Raw genomic sequence first — 18,813 nt, forward strand, 5'->3', positions numbered from 1 at the left:
AATGGGGTGCCCAGATGAGGGGGTAGAGCTCCTATGGGGAATAGGGTGCCCAGATGAGGGGGTAGAGCTCCTATGGGGAATGGGGTGCCCAGATGGGGGGGGTAGAGCTCCTATGGGGAATGGGGTGCCCAGATGGGGGGGTAGAGCTCCTATGGAGAATGGAGTGCCCAGATGAGGGGGTAGAGCTCCTATGGGGAATGGGGTGCCCAGATGAGGGGGTAGAGCTCCTATGGGGAATGGGGTGCCCAGATGGGGGGGTAGAGCTCCTATGGGGAATGGGGTGCCCAGATGGGGGGGTAGAGCTCCTATGGAGAATGGAGTGCCCAGATGAGGGGGTAGAGCTCCTATGGGGAATGGGGTGCCCAGATGAGGGGGTAGAGCTCCTATGGGGAATGGGGTGCCCAGATGGGGGGGTAGAGGTCCTATGGGGAATGGGGTGCCCAGATGGGGGGGTAGAGCTCCTATGGGGAATAGGGTGCCCAGATGAGGGGGTAGAGCTCCTATGGGGAATGGGGTGCCCAGATGGGATGTCCAGTGGGGTAAAGGCCTTATGGGGATGGGGATGTCTATAGGGAATAAAGCCCTTATGGGGGTGCTAGAGTCTCTCTTTATGGGTAAATATCCCATGGAGGGACGTAAGTACACCGACAGTACAGCTGAGCTGGCCAGGTGCAAGGACAAGTCATTGGTATTGAACAGTCACAGACACAGAACCGTCCTACATGTGATCAGCATGGACTGTTCAGTACCACTGAGTCAGAATGCAGAGCGCTGAGCGGGAGTGAGCGCCGAGGGGTGCATTGCTTTTGGGGTTACAATAGAGAACATCCACATTAGAGCACTGAAAGGCTCCAGAATTGTAGCCCTTTAAAAAACAGTTGCTTGATAGAATGAAAACTGGAGCCAGATACACACACAGGAATGCAAATAACCTTGTGGCCATTTCCTCATCTGCCAAAGTTGGTGCCTCCCCTAATTTAAGATTTTTTGACTAAGGATACGACGCTAGCAGTGCAGGCCTGAATTCTAACCTCACTTGTTGAAATTGGTTTATTCATTTTACCAATAGCTGGTGTACTGGTCTAAGTATGGATGGAGGCCTGGGTTACAACTCCATAGTTAAAGTTGAGTAAAGCAAGAGGTGTTGTGTGTGTAAAAACAAAGAATCTCTCCTCCTCAAACTCACAGCACTTTTTAAGAATGAATTTGCTGAGAATATATATAGGAACCTGTGAATTTGAGTTATAATTAATTAGAAACTTGGTCATTTAAGAAATTTAGCATCTCATCAGTGTTTTCTTTTTTTAAAGGTATTTAGGTGCCTAAAAATGCAGATAGGCATCTAGTGGGATTTTTTTCAAAAGCACCCAGAGCTCTAACTCCCCAGATCAATGGGAGTTAGACCCCAGGTACATTTGAAAATCCCACTAGATGTCTGTCTGCATCTTTAGGAAACTAAACTACCTTTTAAAAACAGGTCCTTTGTCTTGAATGGTCTTAAAAATGGAATAACAGACTTTACAGGTCCCATATGGTTAAACATAACAGATCTTGTGCATAGGCTATATTTGAGGAAATTGGGATATAAATAGGCTAAGGGTGGGATCCACAAATTTACTTAAATGCCTGAGTCCTGCTGTTAGACACCACTGCAATCCCACTCATTCTCTAACCCTGTAGGTTCCTAATTTGCTCAGTGCCTGTGTTTTTTATAGTAAAAATCCCTGGCTGCAGATGTTTCAGCCTCTAAGCATGCACACTGCAGCCCCATTCTAGAGATCCCACCCTAAGTGATTAGCAATTGTAACTAATTACTATAATTGTATTGGCTACAGAGAAGCTCAAGACAACAGCTCAGGTCGTTTTTAATTGGAGTCACTGTGATAGCCTACATAGTTTAACCGTCCCTCCTCTACAGCTAATTGACATTCAGCAGGTCTACTGGTTGTAATGACTCAGTTGAATGAGACTGGACGTGTGTCAAAAGTTCTCATTGGTAGATTAAGACTCATATTAGCTTGGGTGTCAGTGCTTGAAATAATAATTACTGTGCCCTCTAGTGATAACATGAAGGAACTACAACCACCAAAGAGTATTACTCATAATTGTGGTTACTGCATCATGTCAAAGAGCTAAGGTTTTGCGGGTGTCTTAACTGTGCATTTCTTATCTTAACACGTTTGGGTTTCTTTTAAGTTTAACTTTAATTGTGAATAATGCTAAGATTTATAATGCTTGGTTTTGGGATAATTACAGCATCCCTGTAATGTTATTTACTCTTAACTAATAGATAAATTCTCAACCTTGGTTCTATTTTAACATAGTTTGTTGTCCGTGAATGATATAGGAGATCTCAAACTGTTTCATTTTGCAGACCAGTGTGTGAAAAAACCAGCTTCCTCCCACCACCTGTCCTCCACTGCTTCTTTCTCAAAATATTTCAGTATGCTGGCCATCAGGAACGACCCTTCAGGCTACAGCTTGACCATTTAGAGTCAAATGCTGGTCCTGTTGAAGTCATTGATAAAAGTCCCAGTGGCCTTAATAGGACCAGCATTTGGCCCTTAGTGGAGGGATGTCGAACAAAGCACCAACAAGTTATGCAGTGACGGCTTCCAAGGAGCTCAAGAACAGTATCAGCTACATATACTGCTAGTAAAAATAGATACCCAGGACTAGAACACTTGCTGATGCATATATTTTCCCTGTGGAATAGAAACTGCTTGTTGGTTCAATTCAAGCAGTAAAAACCAGCAGTTATAGAGAGAGGATGACAAATGTTCAACCTGAGAGCTAAATATGATCCCTTTAAGAATCCTGAAATGATTATATTTGGCCCTCTGGCTGCACTTTGGGTGTTCCTAATTTAGGCCCCATTTACACAATAGATGTTGCCACTTTTAATCACTGCTAAACACGGGGTATTGCCCTGACCATGTTATAACACATTTTGATCTTGCCTGTGTTGATAATACCAAAACAAGTTATAATCAGTTATAACCCTGCCCTTAATCTGAGCTCCTATTGTGACAGTTGCTGACACTCCCCTGTGAACTGCTGCAATCAACTTTGTCTCCATCCCTCAGCAACATCAGAAAAGTCTTTCTAAAGACGATGCAGGCCATAACTCTTTCCCAACTCTCTTAATGTACACATGCAATAAGAGGACAGAAAGGTTCAGACTCAGAGCCTTGCACGCGAGAGCCCTCTGGGCAAAACAGCAATTGGCCAGAACTACCTTTGAGTTCTCTCAGAAAAATGTAACTTGAAACCAGTGGGGGAATGGCGGCAGCATTACTGTATCTGATGGGGGGTGAGGTGCTGGATTCTTCCTCTAGAAGACACATTGATATGAGAAGGAAAGCTTGTGCTGCCATGACCTCTGCTGTTGCGTTTGCCACCTTTTTGATGTTTGCGTTCCCAAACATAGTTGTTCTGGGATGATTATGTCATAACAGCATAACATAGCAAATCAATGAGATGATGATGTAAACTTTCTCATACAATAGACAGAACACGTTCGCAAAATCCATTAAGCCTGTTGAGGGCTGCAACAGTGAAACTGGCTGATTCCACAGTTCAGGATGATAATTAAATTGAATGATCCCATCATGAAATTGGCTGGAGGTAGAATCAGGCCAAACCTAGACAGAGCCAGAGTGATGAAATTGACTGATATCACCATATACTTAGTTAGGTATTATTTTATTATTATTCTGTGTTTATACAGCACCTGGCACAATGGGGTCCTGGACCATGATTAGGTGCTATGGTAATACACATAACAACAACATAGTAACTGACCAATCATAGGGGCTTCTTGGTAGAATAGATGGATCCAGACTTATGCCAGTAAAATTGGTAGAGCTGGTAAGGGTCATAATGAGGAAATTGGCTAATTCTAAACAGGCCTTTATCAGTAGATTTACCTGAAGGGGTAAAGAGATGAGCAACAAAAATTATTAGATGTATGGAAAGACTTCCATATGAAGAGAGACTGAACTGCTTAGAGAAGACATGAATAAGAGGGCATATGACAAAAAGTACACAATAACGCAAGGCATAAAGAAGGTAAATGAAGTGCTTCTATTAAACTTTTCTCTAAACAAGAATAAGAGGTTATTCAATAAAACTAGGCTTTTAGGATTAGAGTTTTATTGGTAAATGTTGGTAAACATTGATTTCACTGTACACACGCAAACTGATGAAAAAATATTCCTATCGATAATAATAGAAATTTACAGTTAGGCAAAATAAGAAAAATGCTGCTTGAGAACTTAGTGGAGTCCGACGTTAATGTGTATAAAACATGTTTTAATGTCAACATTATCAGAGCTGATTTAAAGATATTTACTTTCTATATTTTGCCATGCGATGTTAACAATTTTTTTCAAGAGTTTATAAAACTTTAACTTTTTGAATCTCAGCATTTACTGTCATTATCTGCCTCTTCCATAATTTCTTACAACTGTGAAAATGTAAATAGATAAAATAAAATCTTAAAACCAATAATTCTACACAACTACAAAAAATTAATCTAAAAATATGCTTAAAAATAAACATTGATATTATCTGTCAAAATTAGAATAAAATAAAAATCAGATTCTGCCAAGCCTAGAGAGAAAGAATATTTAAAACTGATTAAAAGACAATCTTTTTAGGTTTAAATTTTTGTATTAAGATGATGTTTAAAAAAAGAAGTGAAGAGTACAGAGCTTAAGTGTAGAAGTTTCTGGTTATCAGGAAATAACGTACAGAATATCAAAGGGTGCGAAATTCAATTTAAGATCAAATGGCATAAGGAATACATAATCTGCAATATCCCCGATTGGGAGTAAAAGGTTAACGGTTCAAAATACAGACATTGAGAGATGAGGGTATGTTGTTCATATAATGGCTATGTTCAGGTGTGGAGTATAATGAGTGGATATGATGATGAGGATGGGTTGACCCACATTTGGTGAGATTTAACATTCAGTGAGTTTATGCTTCCAGTTCATAGGGTCCAACAGACAAAGTCTCTCGGTCCCTTTCTCGTAGTCAATGCACATCACTCCAGCTCACGCCTCCTGGTACTGTCGGTGGCCGGTGATGTGTTTAGTGTAGATGTCCCTGGACCATCGGATGGAGTCTGAGACCACAAGGCGCCGCATGAGCCATGCATAGCATCAACTGATCCCGCAGGTCCACAGCACGCGCTTGTTCCAGGGGTTCCAGGCGCTCAGGGCTCCGATGATCAGGGCGTCCATCTGCACCTTGTAGCCCTTCAATCTCGGGATGTAGGCCAGGGGAATGTAACACAATGCACAATTAGCCTGTGGAACTCACTGCCACTGGGCAACATTGAGCCAATGTGTTTCAGAGAATTCAAAAAAAGACTAGACATGTAATGAGACCATCAGTGGTTATACTGGAGAGAATACTTTTCTTTTAGAAGGACACTAAACTCTTTTATGTCAGGCCAGAAACCCATCACTACGTGGCAGAGGTTAAGAAGAGACTTCCCTTGGGACAGGTTATTCCCTTCATGCCCAGCACAAGGTTTCTCTGTCGCCCCCTGAGCGACTGGTACTTGGCCAGGTCAGACACAGGGCACGAGCCTGGGGCACCGCAGCCCGACCCTACCCGGCCATGCGTGTGGTGCTGGTGGGATGGGACAGGGACCCCAGTGGCTGTGACACGCCTTAGGGTCCAGGCATGGAGCCACGGGCTCCCACCTCCAGCCCCACTAAGACAGCAAAGGAGACACCCCCTGGGCTGCCAGCCAGCCAGCCAACCAGAGCAGCAACCCACCTCGGAAGAGGGTAGCTTCTGCCCTGGCCAGAGGAGGGGGCAGTCTGTGATTGGCTGCAAGATAGGGACCTTTTCCCAATAGCAAGATCACCTTCGATGTCTCCGCCTTGAAGGGGCAGGGCAGAGTCTCCCATTAGTCAGGAGATTTGATAGACAGTTCAGGCAGCCTATGCGAGGGTGATGGGTTGAGCGCGGGTGTGGAACCTCTCCTTGGTGGCGTCTGCTTTCCGCACGGACCCTGTTTACCGGGTTTCCCATTGGCTCTGTGCGCTACCGAAGCGGTCCCGCGGTCGGAGCGTCGCTGCAATGGGAGTCCAGGCGATGCTCAAGACCCTGCTTTACACCATCAACTCCCTGCTGCAGCAGCGCAGATACCGCGCGGCGCTGGCCGTGCTCAAGGGCTTCCGGAACGGAGCGGTGTAAGCCGGGGGAGTGGGGGGCACCCTTGTGCCTACTGCTGTGCTACGGTGCGGGGCCCTCCCCCCCCCTGCCCGCGCTGTGTCTGTGTGTGTGGGGGGGCGACTCTCCCGCCTCCGTCCCCCTCCCCGTCCGGGCTGTATCTGTGAGAGGGGCGCTCTCTCCTCCGCGGATCGCGGATGCATGTGGATCCCAGTGTTTTTATCTAAAGCCCTGCAAATCTGCAGATATCCACGGATCATTTTTTGCAGATCTGATACAAATTTTATATCTGGGCCGGGCTGTATGGATGCATTCATAACTTTTTTTTATTTTTTGGTAAAGTCGCTAATGCCCTTTTTCAAGTGCTCAGAGCTAGCATTTCTTTATTTACTTCCGTTGAGGTGGGTTGGTTTTATTTCCATTTGGAATGTGTTATGTCTAATTACCTTCGTTATTTTTAAGTACAGTTTCTTAGCCTGTGGCTGTTTGGCTGTAAATACTGTATACATAAAAAATAAAGCTACCACCCATTGATTGAATTATCAGATGATGTATTAAAATTGATTTAAGCTGATCAACAAATGACTTGTGGTTTATTTCCACTATAATATAAGGATTAAAAGATCAATAGTTGGCCTACAGTAATAAAAAGCTCTCTGAAAACGTGTATGCATATAATAATTTTTCTCTTGCAGTTATGGAGCAAAGATCCGTGCCCCCCATGCTCTGGTGATGACCTTTCTCTTCAAGAGTGGAAGGTACAGACAGCTCTTCCTTTCTAGCATTCTCTGTAAGGATGAGAGCATGCTACAGCTATCCATCTTTTAAAACACCAGACATGTTCCAATCAAATACTTGTTTTCATAACTAAATGGGAAAATCTCCCAATGTGACTTTTTAAAAATGCAAATGACAAGCAGAATGCAGCCTGTTGTTTCAGAGGTTCAGGAAGCTGATATCTCAGCGCTGAGCTAGGCCTTGGTTATACAGTATTGGGGATTTTTTCCAGAGGACCAGTCACCAGTACAACTAGGGCAGACAAGGAGAACTGCCGTTAGCCCCAGTGGGGCTTACCTTGTTTCAAGCAGGGTCAAACTGCAGCAGTGCAAATTGTGTAGACAAGGAAAGCCACTGGGTGGTTTTGCTAATGCAGCTGCTGCAATGGCTGGCTGTCAATTTCTGGAATGATGGTAAATCATCAATGTACAGAGACCTAGACTGGATTCTGATCAGTGACCTAGCAGTGAAATGAGCCATCCTCACAGCTTTGTTTTTGTTGAGCCCATTCAGAAAAGAAAAGTATTACACAGTGGTAGGTTGTTCTTGACTCAAAAACCTTAGTCTAAGTAGACAAAGTATCAGCAGAGTGAACAATATGATGATCACGTTATTGCTTTACTAACGTTTGTTTGTTTCTTTGCTCAGTTTAAGAGAGAAACTGAAAGCGATTGCTCAGGCCACATACACTCATTCCCGAAACCTGGCGTATTTTGTGTTCACTTACAAGGGGCTGATGGCGCTGCAATCCCGACTTCAGGGAAAGAACTTCCAGTTGCACTCCTTCGTGGCAGCCTGTGTTGGGGGCTGGTTAGTGTTTGGTGAAAACAATCATATCAACAGCCAGGTAAACAAATGTATTTGTGGAGTTTGATATTTCTGACCTTGCCAAAAAAACAACATCATGTTGTATACCAGCTAGTTTGATTTAAAAAACAAATTAAGACTGATGCTGTAATGTGATGTGATATGGCCACTCTTCATATTTAGCTCGCTTACTGTCAAAGCCTAGAGGAAAACAGTTTGCATCAGTGGGTAGTGCACACAGCATTGGGAGCCAGGTGACTTGCCTTGTATTCCCAGTTCTGCCACTGTCTCACTGGACACGCACAAACTTGCACTGATTTAACTGAAGTTATGATTTGAAACTGATATAGCTGAACTGCCACAGAACTCTCTTTGGACACGCTTAATTTGATTTAAATCTGGCTTATATTTGTTTAACTAATGTAGTAAACTGTACAGTTTCAGGTTATACCAATATAAACGGTATGAAACTGATATAAGTGTGCCCATGCAGTTTATCTAAATTGGATTTTAAAATGAAAATGCGGAGCCAATTGACTGAGCTCTTTCACGCCACCTTGTGAAGTGTATTAGCAGCAGTGGCATCTGCTGCTAATACAACTGATCTTCCAAGTGATAGATGTTGTACCAGATGAAACCTATAGCTCAGCAGAACTAGAGTACCAATGAACAAAGCATTAGGAGGATACAAACACACACTACAATGTTGAAGGCAATTAGCTAGTAAACTATGGTCAGATATTTAACCTTTCCTATGACTTTAACTTCCAAGTTGCTTGATTTGGTCAGATTTGATAGCCATGTTACTAGACTAATATTCCTTGGGTTTTCTCTTTATATAGATAAACATGTACCTGCTGTCTCGTTTTCTGTTTGGCTTGTCCCGACTGGCAGTGGAGAAAGGTTATATCCCAGAACCCAAGCAGGACCCTTTCCCGATCTTTGCTGCTGTGACTTGGGGGATTGTTCTGTGGCTCTTTGAATATCATCGGCACACTCTCCAACCTTCTCTGCAGTCTTCCATGACTTACCTGTATGATGACAGTAATGTATGGCATGACATTTCGGACTTCCTCATTTATAACAAAAGCAATGCTCAAAAGTAATTTGCTAATGCCCAGTGATCTTTGAATAATGGCTCATTTCTGCAACAACGCGGAACGGATTTTCTGCTGCCCTTGATTGACGCACTTTTTATTATTAGGATCTGACAGACAAATTTCCCACTTGTTTCTTGGCCAAAATGTTGTGAGTACCCTAATGATCTTTTCTTAGCTCTCTATTGGCCACACAGCGACTCCATAGAAACCTGTCCCAGTGCCACAACGAGCGCAAAATGTTCCTGGATTAATTTGATTTCAAAAAGGCTTTTTTTCTACGAGAGACCTTATGTTCCCTGCATTGTAATAGTTAATTACTTTTAAAGAATGGACTGATTTTAAACACTGACAGCTCGAAAGTAAACTGTGAATATAGTTTATATGATACTGAAACAGAATCTGAAGTAGGGAACTAATGGAATGCTTATGTGCTAGAAATGCCTCTCACGACCACTGTGTTTAGCTGAGGAAGGAATGCAGTGATTTCCAGCCATACCTCTCTATATGTTGGGTCTTTTGTGAGCTGATATATTTATCTGTCTTCTGCTGTGTCCTGTCAGAAGAAGGTCCTGATTTCTCTGAAGTACAGGAAATCCAGACTAAACAAGCTGTTTCTTCAGTGAATTTTCTGTGCAGTTTGCCACCCTGTAGATAATAGGATGTTCGCATTTAAAAGCATTGGGCTTCTTTGGGACAGACATGGTACGTCATGCTTGGAATCACTATTTATAATCAGTCTTTGTCTTCCTTTTGGATTATGTAATGCAGGATGTTTTGTTAATTATTCCCCCTATTTAATTACAGCATCTTTTTATTTCTGTGCTTTGGACTATGAATTGCATACAAGAGAGAGAACTAACCAAATCCATTGTAGTAAGATTTTACAAGTGAGGGATTAAAAGAGGTTGAGCCCACTGTGTGCAAATCCATGGTGTTACTTTCTTGTCCTGTCCCCTGGAAGGAGAATATATCAGTGTAAATTGAAGCTACCATTGATCTTAGCCAAAAGATTGTTATTTCACACTGGACCTAGTCAAAAACACTCCTTTAATTGTTCAGACTACTAGATCATATACTGAATACTTGAGTTGGACCAGTGATCAGTATTTCACGATTCAGGCATTTATGGTTTGCAAGAATTAGTGACTAGTTCTGATATTTTTCTGTATAAAATCTATCACACAAATAAAAATCACAATTTCACTTTTTTTTAATTTCTCAAATTACAGGCAAATTCTTGCTGCTTTAAAATCACTATCTTCATCTACATAGGTGGCTGATATCTTTGCTTTGCTTATGTTTTGTCAGCAGAATACTGCACTTCAATTGGAATTCAAGTGTCTTTGATAATGTTTAGAGTTCGTAGTGTAGAAAAAAGATTGCGTGTTTTGGTAACTCCTTGTGTGATATTTTTGAAGAGATTTCAGAAAATCTCTTCCAAATATATGACCTGATAGCTATGGTATAATTGACCAAAATCTTCGGAAAAAAATTCTCCGGTTTATAAATTACCATTGGTTACCTCATTAATTACATACACTTGTAAAACAAGACATGAAGACCAACCACCTACGTGAGCCAACTAAATTTCTTTTGGTGATAATTATATTAGATCTGAAGCTCCCTAGTTACCTGCCAGACACATGTAGTTGAGTGTTAAGCTGTTCAGGGAACTGCTTGTTGCAGTTCAGCTCGTCATTTTTATGCTCTGGCATTATCTCCATCTCTTTCATGACTGTATAACCAAACTCCTGTCAGCTAGAGTTCTAGCGGCATCCCAGCACTACCTGCAAAAATCCCTTCTCCCTAGGAATCTATCACTAACTTCACTTTCATGGTAAATCATATCTGAGACTCAAACCATCTGCAGCTCCGATTCACAGAGCCAGCTGCTGCCATCAGAAACCAAACTGGAATTACGTGGAACTTGCTACTGTGGTGAATCAGTGTCCAATAGCTGTGCTTTTTAAAGACAGTTGTTTTCCTGTTCTGTGTGGGTAGGATATTAGGCTGCAAGTCTCTCCTTTTTCCAGGGAAGTAATTGGAACAATTCTTCATTGGTACCAGCACACGTCACTCTTACTAAAGACTGATAGATGGCGATGAAACCCTTATGCCACTGATGTGATAGAACAATACCAGTGTGTAATAGGGAAGTGAACTGGAAGTAATTTGTCTGTCTGTTGCAGACTTCTGAATACATACGTTACATTCATCCTCCCTGCCCCCCCACCCCCAATGTATTGTCTGGGGAATTCAGTCTTCTGTTTGTGTTCTTCCTTTTATTAGCATTAAACCCAAACAGAAATAAGGAGATAGTTGTGAAACCATCTGCTAAACAGCCAGCCACCCAAAAATGAGAAAGGGAGACCCTGTTTTTCCAGTCTTGATCTCTGTAAATCAAAACACATGAAAACAGTTCATGTTTATCACAACCCAAAGTTGGATCGTTGCTTTTAACCAGGGGCAAAATTATGTGAGGAACTTACCACCTCACTCACCATGACATCAGGGAAAGCTCAGCACTGTGTGGGATGAGATCTTGGTTTGCCAGAACTCCCTTGCAAACAAGGCTGTGCAGTAGCAGATTGGTGTATCTCTGGGATATCAGTGTGCAGAACAAAGAGACAGAAGCCAGAGGACATTTTAAATGTGATACTTGAATGCTTTTCAAAGTTGGCTCAAATCTTCTTCCCCAAACTGGTTCAAACCATGAAGGAAACTAAACATCTGAGCCATTTAAATGCTCAGGAAAACCAAATATCCTAACAGTACATGATTTCTGTGAAGAATGCTTCCATTGACCTGTTACTGTTGCAGGGGGAGGTAGTGTTCCTACACCGATGGGGAAAAATCCCTTCCACATTAGTATAGGCTGTGTCTACATTATGAGGTTATACCAGAATAATTACAGTCCTGGGGTTATGCCAGTATAACCCCATAGTGTAGACATGGCGTTAATATTGCAGAGGGATGTCTTCAGGGTTTGCATATGCGAGTAGGGGAGCAATCTAAATGGATTCAGGATATTTGAGTGACTTTATTCCACTGACCTATGGCAGAAGGGCATTTCTGAAGGGGAAAATCTATGCTTGTCAGTTGTCACTTTAGATCTTGCCACTTTAGAGGCAAGAGAGAATTTTGAGAAGTGCTTACAAACATTGCAATTGTTCTAACACGCTGTGTGCATAGCACGTTGATATACTAACTAGCATATCTATCCAAATACTAAATATATACCTAGATGGCCGGATCTTCTGGAATGGCCAAAGACCACAGGTCAGAGGGTGGTGTGGAAACGAGGCCTGATGACTGTAGCGCTGTATGACTATCCCCTAGCCGTCTGGGTTAGAGCAGACCTCAAACTGCTCTGACAAACTTGAGCCTCGTTGCAGTGGCCACAAGAGGCCAAAAACAGAGCCCAGAATCAGCAGCCAGGTTCCCTTTTCTCCAGCCACAGCCCTCCATCAACTCTACACTGCCTGAGAATCACCCCTACACTCAAGTGATCCTTCTGGGCCAAGAAAGCCACCCTCGTGGGAGGCTTACACTGGTAATGCAGGCAAAGAAGCCCCCTCAGTTCTGAGGATTTGGCTCATTGTCTGTAGACATAAGTCCACTTACTGTCAGCTCCCTTAGTGGAAATTCCCTCCTATTAGAAGAAATGTCTGTTCTCCAAACACATTTGTACCGACTCAATATAAATGTGATCTTTTAATATCAAACAGTAAACTGTTTCCTATTTGCCATCTGAAAAGCCCTTTTCCTCAAGCTGCTGTCTGTGCTATTTCTAATATTGACTTTGAAATACAGCTGGCAGGAGAAAGCAGAACTTGCTGTGAATTTTCAGTGCACACGATTATGTGGGTTTGATCACTAAAATGAGTGTTCTGTAGCTTGAGGGGCTTTTGCTGTCCATTTTCTACATTTGTATGTCTGCCTTGTAACATGGGCAAAAGGGAGTCACTAAGTGCAATAGATGCTGTAACTAGAGAATTGTTTTTATGCTTTTCAGTCTATCTGCGTGTATTTTTATTTACAATTACTGTATGGGAAAGTGTCACACACTGAAAGCCTAGTGAATTTTTTGGTAATACGGAATGCATTAAGCACATAATCTCAGGTGATTTATTTTAGTTATACTGGTTAGAGTGCTAAGGGGAAAGTCTTGCTTGAAAAACAATAGCATTGCAGTAAAGAAAGAGATGGCAGTTAGTAGACATATCTGCCTCAACTGCCATAAAACATCTTTTCCATCCTATGGACAATATGTCAGTCCCATGCAGATATCCTGTTTGCCTCTTTTGAGCATGGTTTCTATATAATGCATCTTTGGAGAGGATAATGTTTTGCATTCTTTAGTAAATAAATAAATGATTGTCCCTCTGTTTTAAATTCTCGTGTTAAGTGATTGGAATTGGTTCTAAGTTAGGTGAAGTTTAATTGCTGAGTATCCTTAATGCTACGTAAAGATACACTATGCAAAAAAAGTGTAATCCTGGAGCCATTTGTGTTGCACATTACCCAGTCCTGTAGCCAGTGCCAATTAGACCACATTGTCGGAGAGGTTAACCTCCCTGACTCATAACAATGGTATTGTTGGCTGGCTGGCTGTGGGAGGACATTTGCTGCAGAGATGAGCTGGGGTTAAAATTTACCTGTATTTTTGGTAACATGAACCTTCTCACATTTTAGCAGCTGTGAACGTTGGCAGCAACATGCCCAACTGCTGCTGTGATTCATCTTTGCCTAACATTAGGGAAGGAGGTGGGCTCTCCTGGGCTATGCGTGATCAGTACAGACTAGGAAGTGTCATTGTGTCCAGTAAGTCTTAGCTTTGGAAATAGTAGCAAAGAGGAGCTTTGAAATACCTGCTTTCAATCAGTCTTGTGCTGCATCTTGAAGATGGCCAGGCCTGGTCTTCAGTAGGCTGCAACCAGGAGCAATTGCTGGAGGTCAGCTGTGGCTAAGTCAGCCCTGCCTGTGGAGTTGTCCATTCACCCAAAATTGCCACAGCAGCACATAGAGCAGGGGTGGGCAAACTTTTTGGCCTGAGGGCCGCATCAGGGTTTTGAAACCATATGGAGGGCTGGATAGGAAAGGCTGTGCCTCCCCAAACAGCCTGCCCCCTATCTGCCCCTTCCCATCCCGACTGCCCCCATCAGAGCCCCCCACCCATCCAACCGCCTCTACTCCTTGTCCCCTGACCAACCCCTCCCAGGACCCCACCCACTATCAACCCCCCCCCCCCCGCTCCTTGTCCTGACTGCCTCGCCCCCTATCCACATTCCCACCCCGACAGGTATCCCAGGATTCCCACGTCTATCCAACCCCCCCCATTCCCCATCCTCTGACTGCACCGCCCCCCAGAACCTCCACCGCATCCAACTGCTCCCTGTTCCTTGACTGCCCCCAGGACCTCCTGCCCCTTATCCAACCCCCCTACTCCTCACCCTCTTACCATGCCACTCAAAGCAGCAGGACTGGCAGCCACACTGCCGTGCTACCTGGCAGTAGCTCACAGCCCTACTGCCCAGAGCGCTGGTGGCACGGTGAGCTGAGGCTGCAGGGGAGGGGGCTAGCCTCCCGGCCATGGGCTTACGTGCCGGGCAGGACGAGCCGCTTCCTTTCTGTGAGCTATCTTCAACCTCCTCCTCATCATTTTCCTCGTCACCAAAACCCGCTTCCATGTTGTGTCCTATTCCACTGACGGAGTCAAAGCACAGGGTTGGGGTACTGATGGTTGCACCCCCTAGAATGGCATGCAGCTCATCATAGAAGCGGCATGTTTGGGGCTATGACCCGGAGCGACCGTTTGCCTCTCTGTTTTTTTGGTAGGCTTGCCTGATCTCGTTAATTTTCACATGGCGCCGCTGCGAGTCCTTGTTATAGCCTCTGTCCTTCATGCCCTTGGAGATTTTTTCAAATGTTTTGGCATTTTGTTTACTGGAACGGAGTTCAGCTAGCACGGATTCATCTCCCCATACAGCGATCAGATCCCGAACCTCCCGTTCGGTCCATGCTGGAGCTGTTCTGCGATTCTGGGACTCTATGGTCACCTCTGCTGATGAGCTCTGCATAGTCACCTGTCCTGATCAGTGCGCAACGTTGGCCAAACAGGAAATGAAATTCAAAAGTTCGTGGGACTTTTCCTGTCTACCTGGCCAGTGCATCTGAGTTGAGAGAGCTGTCCAGAGCAGTCACAATGGAGCACTTTGGGATAGCTCCCGGAGGCCAATACCATTGAATTGTGTCCACGCTACCCCAAATTCGACCCAGCAAGGCTGATTTCAGTGCTAATTCCCTCGTCGGAGGTGGAGTAAAGAAATAGATTTTAAGAGCCCTTTAAGTTGAAAACAAGGGCTTTGTCGTGTGGACAGGTATAGGGTTAAGTCAAGGTAACGCTGCTAAATTCGACCTAAAATCATAGTGTAGACCAAGCCTCAATCTCTCCTGTTGAAACTATTCCACTTTGGGTAAAGAATTAACTAATTGTAGGAGCAGGGCGACTGGGCCCTGGGTATCCCACCTTCCTCCCATGGGGCACCCTAACCCCCAAACTACAGATTCATTCTCTCTCTGCCCCAATGACACCAAAGTCCCTTTGTGGATCTGGGACTCAACTGCACACGTATAAAATGGGCATAATAGCTGCGCTCTAGCTTGCAAGGGTGCTGGGAAAATGAATGCATTAAATATTGAGAGGAACTCTGGTACTGTGGTGATGGGGCCTGGTTAGTACCATGGATTGATTCAGTGAGCAGGGCTCTTTGGTGTTTGTAGGTCTGAATCCCTCCAGTTAGTATCTAAGAACAAAAGAGTAGCTGTAACTTCAGATCATGCATCTAGCCCAGTGTTAGCCTCCAGTAACAGCCAATGCCGGATGCTTCAGAGGAAAGGAAAACAAAAAACCCACAGACAAACAAAACGAAGCTCAACAACTGATAGTGCCTAAAGCCAATTGTGGTGCAAAAGGGGGTGGTCCTGCAAGTGATCTGTTGAGGCCCCGACAGATGAGATTTAATGGTTTTATTTTACCCTGAAAAGCTACAAATTGCAGAATCAAGGGGCAAGTTTATCTTCTCCCCGTGGTGTGGAAAGGGAGAGGAAGGAGGTTCATTTTGCCTTGATATAGACACAAAGGAGGTGCAGAGATGGGATTCATTTCCATCCATCACAGTGGTGCAAGGAAGACAGGAAAGGGGCAGGTTCATCTTCCCTCTGTGACCTTAAAGACTGAGAACAGGAATATACAATTATTCCTTCCTCCCTCTCTATTTTCATGCCAGATTTTGCTGCAGTTGCAGTTTGGGATTCATTCACTCATTAGTGTGGATTTTCTTTGCAATGTTATAATCCATAAAAATCCCAGATAACTTGCACAGCTGCCTCTTATGTACAATTATAGCCCCCTTTGTGCAATGACAAGGCAGTGCGTTGTTAAAAAGACACTGCCCCCATTTCCCTGTGTCTGCCACTCTGTCTGTCCCAGAGGTTAAGCGGCTCTGCTCACCCTGAATGAACTGCCACATGGATTTGAAAATAAACTTTTTAATTCCATTTGGTGTTTCTGAGCTTCCTGCTGCTGGATCTGTCTGCCTGGGAAAATGACATCTTTTGTGGCACTAGCAGCAACAGCTGGTGCACCAGCTGTGCCCGAAAACTGCATATTCAGATCACTCTAAGAAAGCTACAGAGCCTCCTGCAGGAAAGGAGATGCACTCTTGCCATTCCACTTTGCCCTAGTTTTTCCCATATGGAAAAAACATTAATTAATGTGCATACATCTGGTCTAACTGTTGCCTGTTCTTTGCTGTAGCCAAATCCTGCAAGATCTGCAGAGAATTTGTCCTGTAGCATTTACATAGCACATTGCAAACTGTAATTCAACTGCCTCACACCCCTTGAGGTAGGGAAGTGTTGCTATGCCTCCTTTATTGCTGAGGTAATTGAGACAAAGGGAGGTTAAGCGACTTGTCAAAGGCCACAGAGTAAGTCACTGGTATGGCTATGATTAAGAATCTCTCTAAGACCCAGCTCTGTGCTCAGTTCATTAGACAACACCAGCTCTCCTTCCATTGCATTATTCCCACCACGAAAGTGCTGAGCAGAGTCCTAAAGCATGAAGCCTGTTATGCAAGAACAGTGGAATTGCATAGGCTCTATTCTAGACCAGCAGTCCAGGAATTAACTCATCTGCCTCCCACGTCCTAGCCATGGAAAAGATTGGCGTTAAAGAGGCAGGGCTCCAGCCTAAGGGCTCGGGCAGGAGCGAAGGGCCAAGACTGAAGCCTTTCTTGGTAGTCAGTGAGTGAGTGGGCAAGTGGCAAGGCGCTCTGCCTGCAGTGTTCAAATACAGCTCCTGAAGCACATTGTGACATGGCTTAACGTGCTGTCATGCACGAGCCCTAGCTAAATTAGAACCTGTCTGAGCCTAGATTGGACTCCACCCTGGCCAGCTGACTTGTTAGGAGCCTGATTTCAAACACAGATCCCTTCTCTGTGCAGATAGGGCACGGCTCCAGCTCACAGCGGTAAGGCTGGTTTTGTTTTAACCCAACTGGCTTTTCTTGTGTTTGCATCAAAACCTTCCTTGTTTGCAATCAGGCAGCAGGTGCAGTTGACTGTTCGCTGTGTGACAGCACAGTCCTTACAAGGTTTAGAAACCTACTTTATCTCTGCATTTTCCAACCCCATGTTCTTGGTACTGAGTAGTTTTTAGTGCAGGTGTCACTGTATTAACTAGGGCACTGCCTTCCCAAAGTGCTGTCAGGGCTCTGTAATGCACTCAGGCCTCCAACAAGGGACAAGCCTCTCTGCCAAGAGCCCACTTCAGTGCATGCCTAAGGTTTCAAGTACAATCTTGCTCAGCTTGTAGTTAAGATCTCTGTCTACTAGGCAAGCTAGTTTTACAGCTTCCTTCGTCCTCCTCTTCCTGAGTTAGCCATGAACCAGTACCCCCAGCTGGTGACAGAGGCTCGTTATGCTGATGGTGTGTGGGTTCCTCTTTCAGATGAGAGAGAGAAGATGGGGAGTCTGACCACTGATGGTCAGTAAAGATCCCATGGTGCTTTTTGCAGAAGTGGGGGTGAACCCTCCTATTTTAGTCATATTCCAATCCTGATTATTACATTTTGCCTCCTTAAAATCGCCTTTGCAGTCTGTCAGAGACAGTAGTTTTTCACTTTTCCTCTTAAATTCTCATGTAGTGTGGCTGTGCACAAATAGCTGCCATGTTCCATACCAGAGGAAACCGTGTTCCAGTAGTGGTTAAAGTGAGTCTGACCTGCATTTTATAAAACACTTTGGGATTCTTTCATGTATAAGCCTTTATGTCTCTATAAGTTATTGCAATTCCAAGGAAGCCACAATTCATAAATATGCTTTCTAGTAATTTCTTTTTGAATTTAGCTTTCTCGCTAAACAGCTTATCAGCTCCCTACACATTGCCAGGCACACGGAGGGAACGTTGCTATCTGTGCCACGTTTTATGGTTGTATCACCAGAGCCCAGTGCATATTTACAGATATTAAAGGAGTTTGCTGTTATCTTTCTCCTACTCGGCCTTTTCAACTCTAGTGCATCACCTGCTGTATAATACATATTTCATGGAGGCACAAGCACAGAATAATCAACGTATCTCTGATTTTCTTACCAATTGATCCTTCGGAAAGGAGATTCTGAAGTGTGGCCTCATGATTATGTGCTGGGCTCTGTCTCGGCCAACATCATGCATTAAGCCAGGAACTGCCAGTGCTAAAAGCTTGCCACGCTCTCAAGTTGAACACTATCTACAACCCACGTTCTCTTTGAATTGGGCCCAGAGTGGAGACACAAGACACACTTACCAGGGGGACAGAATTAGAGCAAGGGGCTGGTCGTCGGGACAGCAGGGCCACAGTCCCAGCTCAGCCACCCATCTGTGTTGGGCAACCAC

General features: G+C 44.1%; 1 protein-coding gene and 1 long non-coding RNA gene across 3 annotated transcripts; one reads left to right on the plus strand and one right to left on the minus strand.

Annotated features, from left to right (window-relative positions):
* Positions 1-5,971: 5,971 nt before the first annotated feature.
* On the plus strand, positions 5,972-13,271 carry PXMP4 (peroxisomal membrane protein 4). 2 transcript variants are annotated; one of them, XM_030533000.1, is made up of 4 exons: positions 5,972-6,212; positions 6,888-6,950; positions 7,618-7,816; positions 8,619-13,271. In XM_030533000.1, the coding sequence occupies exons 1-4, from the start codon at positions 6,100-6,102 to the stop codon at positions 8,880-8,882; spliced, it is 639 nt and encodes a 212-aa protein (XP_030388860.1). In that variant the 5' UTR covers positions 5,972-6,099; the 3' UTR covers positions 8,883-13,271. The 2 variants fall into 2 exon arrangements, with proteins under 2 accessions (XP_030388860.1, XP_030388859.1); XM_030532999.1 differs by lacking the exon at positions 5,972-6,212 and adding an exon at positions 6,219-6,593.
* A 2,619-nt stretch (positions 13,272-15,890) lies between these two features.
* On the minus strand, positions 15,891-18,813 carry LOC115634895. The gene is made up of 2 exons (XR_003996469.1): positions 18,725-18,813; positions 15,891-16,112 (listed from the first exon to the last, which is right to left on the minus strand). It is a non-coding gene; the product is annotated as an uncharacterized LOC115634895 (long non-coding RNA).

The sequence above is a fragment of the Gopherus evgoodei genome, chromosome 14, assembly GCF_007399415.2.
Source record: "Gopherus evgoodei ecotype Sinaloan lineage chromosome 14, rGopEvg1_v1.p, whole genome shotgun sequence".
NCBI lineage: Eukaryota > Metazoa > Chordata > Testudines > Testudinidae > Gopherus > Gopherus evgoodei.

What these genes read in the sequence shown, in the direction of transcription:
- PXMP4 (XM_030532999.1), top strand. Translation starts at nt 6,394, where the DNA reads ATGTGGATCCCAGTGTTTTTATCTAAAGCCCTGCAAATCTGCAGATAT. An exon ending in TTTCTCTTCAAGAGTGGAAG is followed by an intron (nt 6,951 to 7,617) that starts GTACAGACAGCT and finishes TTCTTTGCTCAG; the next exon opens with TTTAAGAGAGAAACTGAAAG. An exon ending in ACAATCATATCAACAGCCAG is followed by an intron (nt 7,817 to 8,618) that starts GTAAACAAATGT and finishes CTCTTTATATAG; the next exon opens with ATAAACATGTACCTGCTGTC.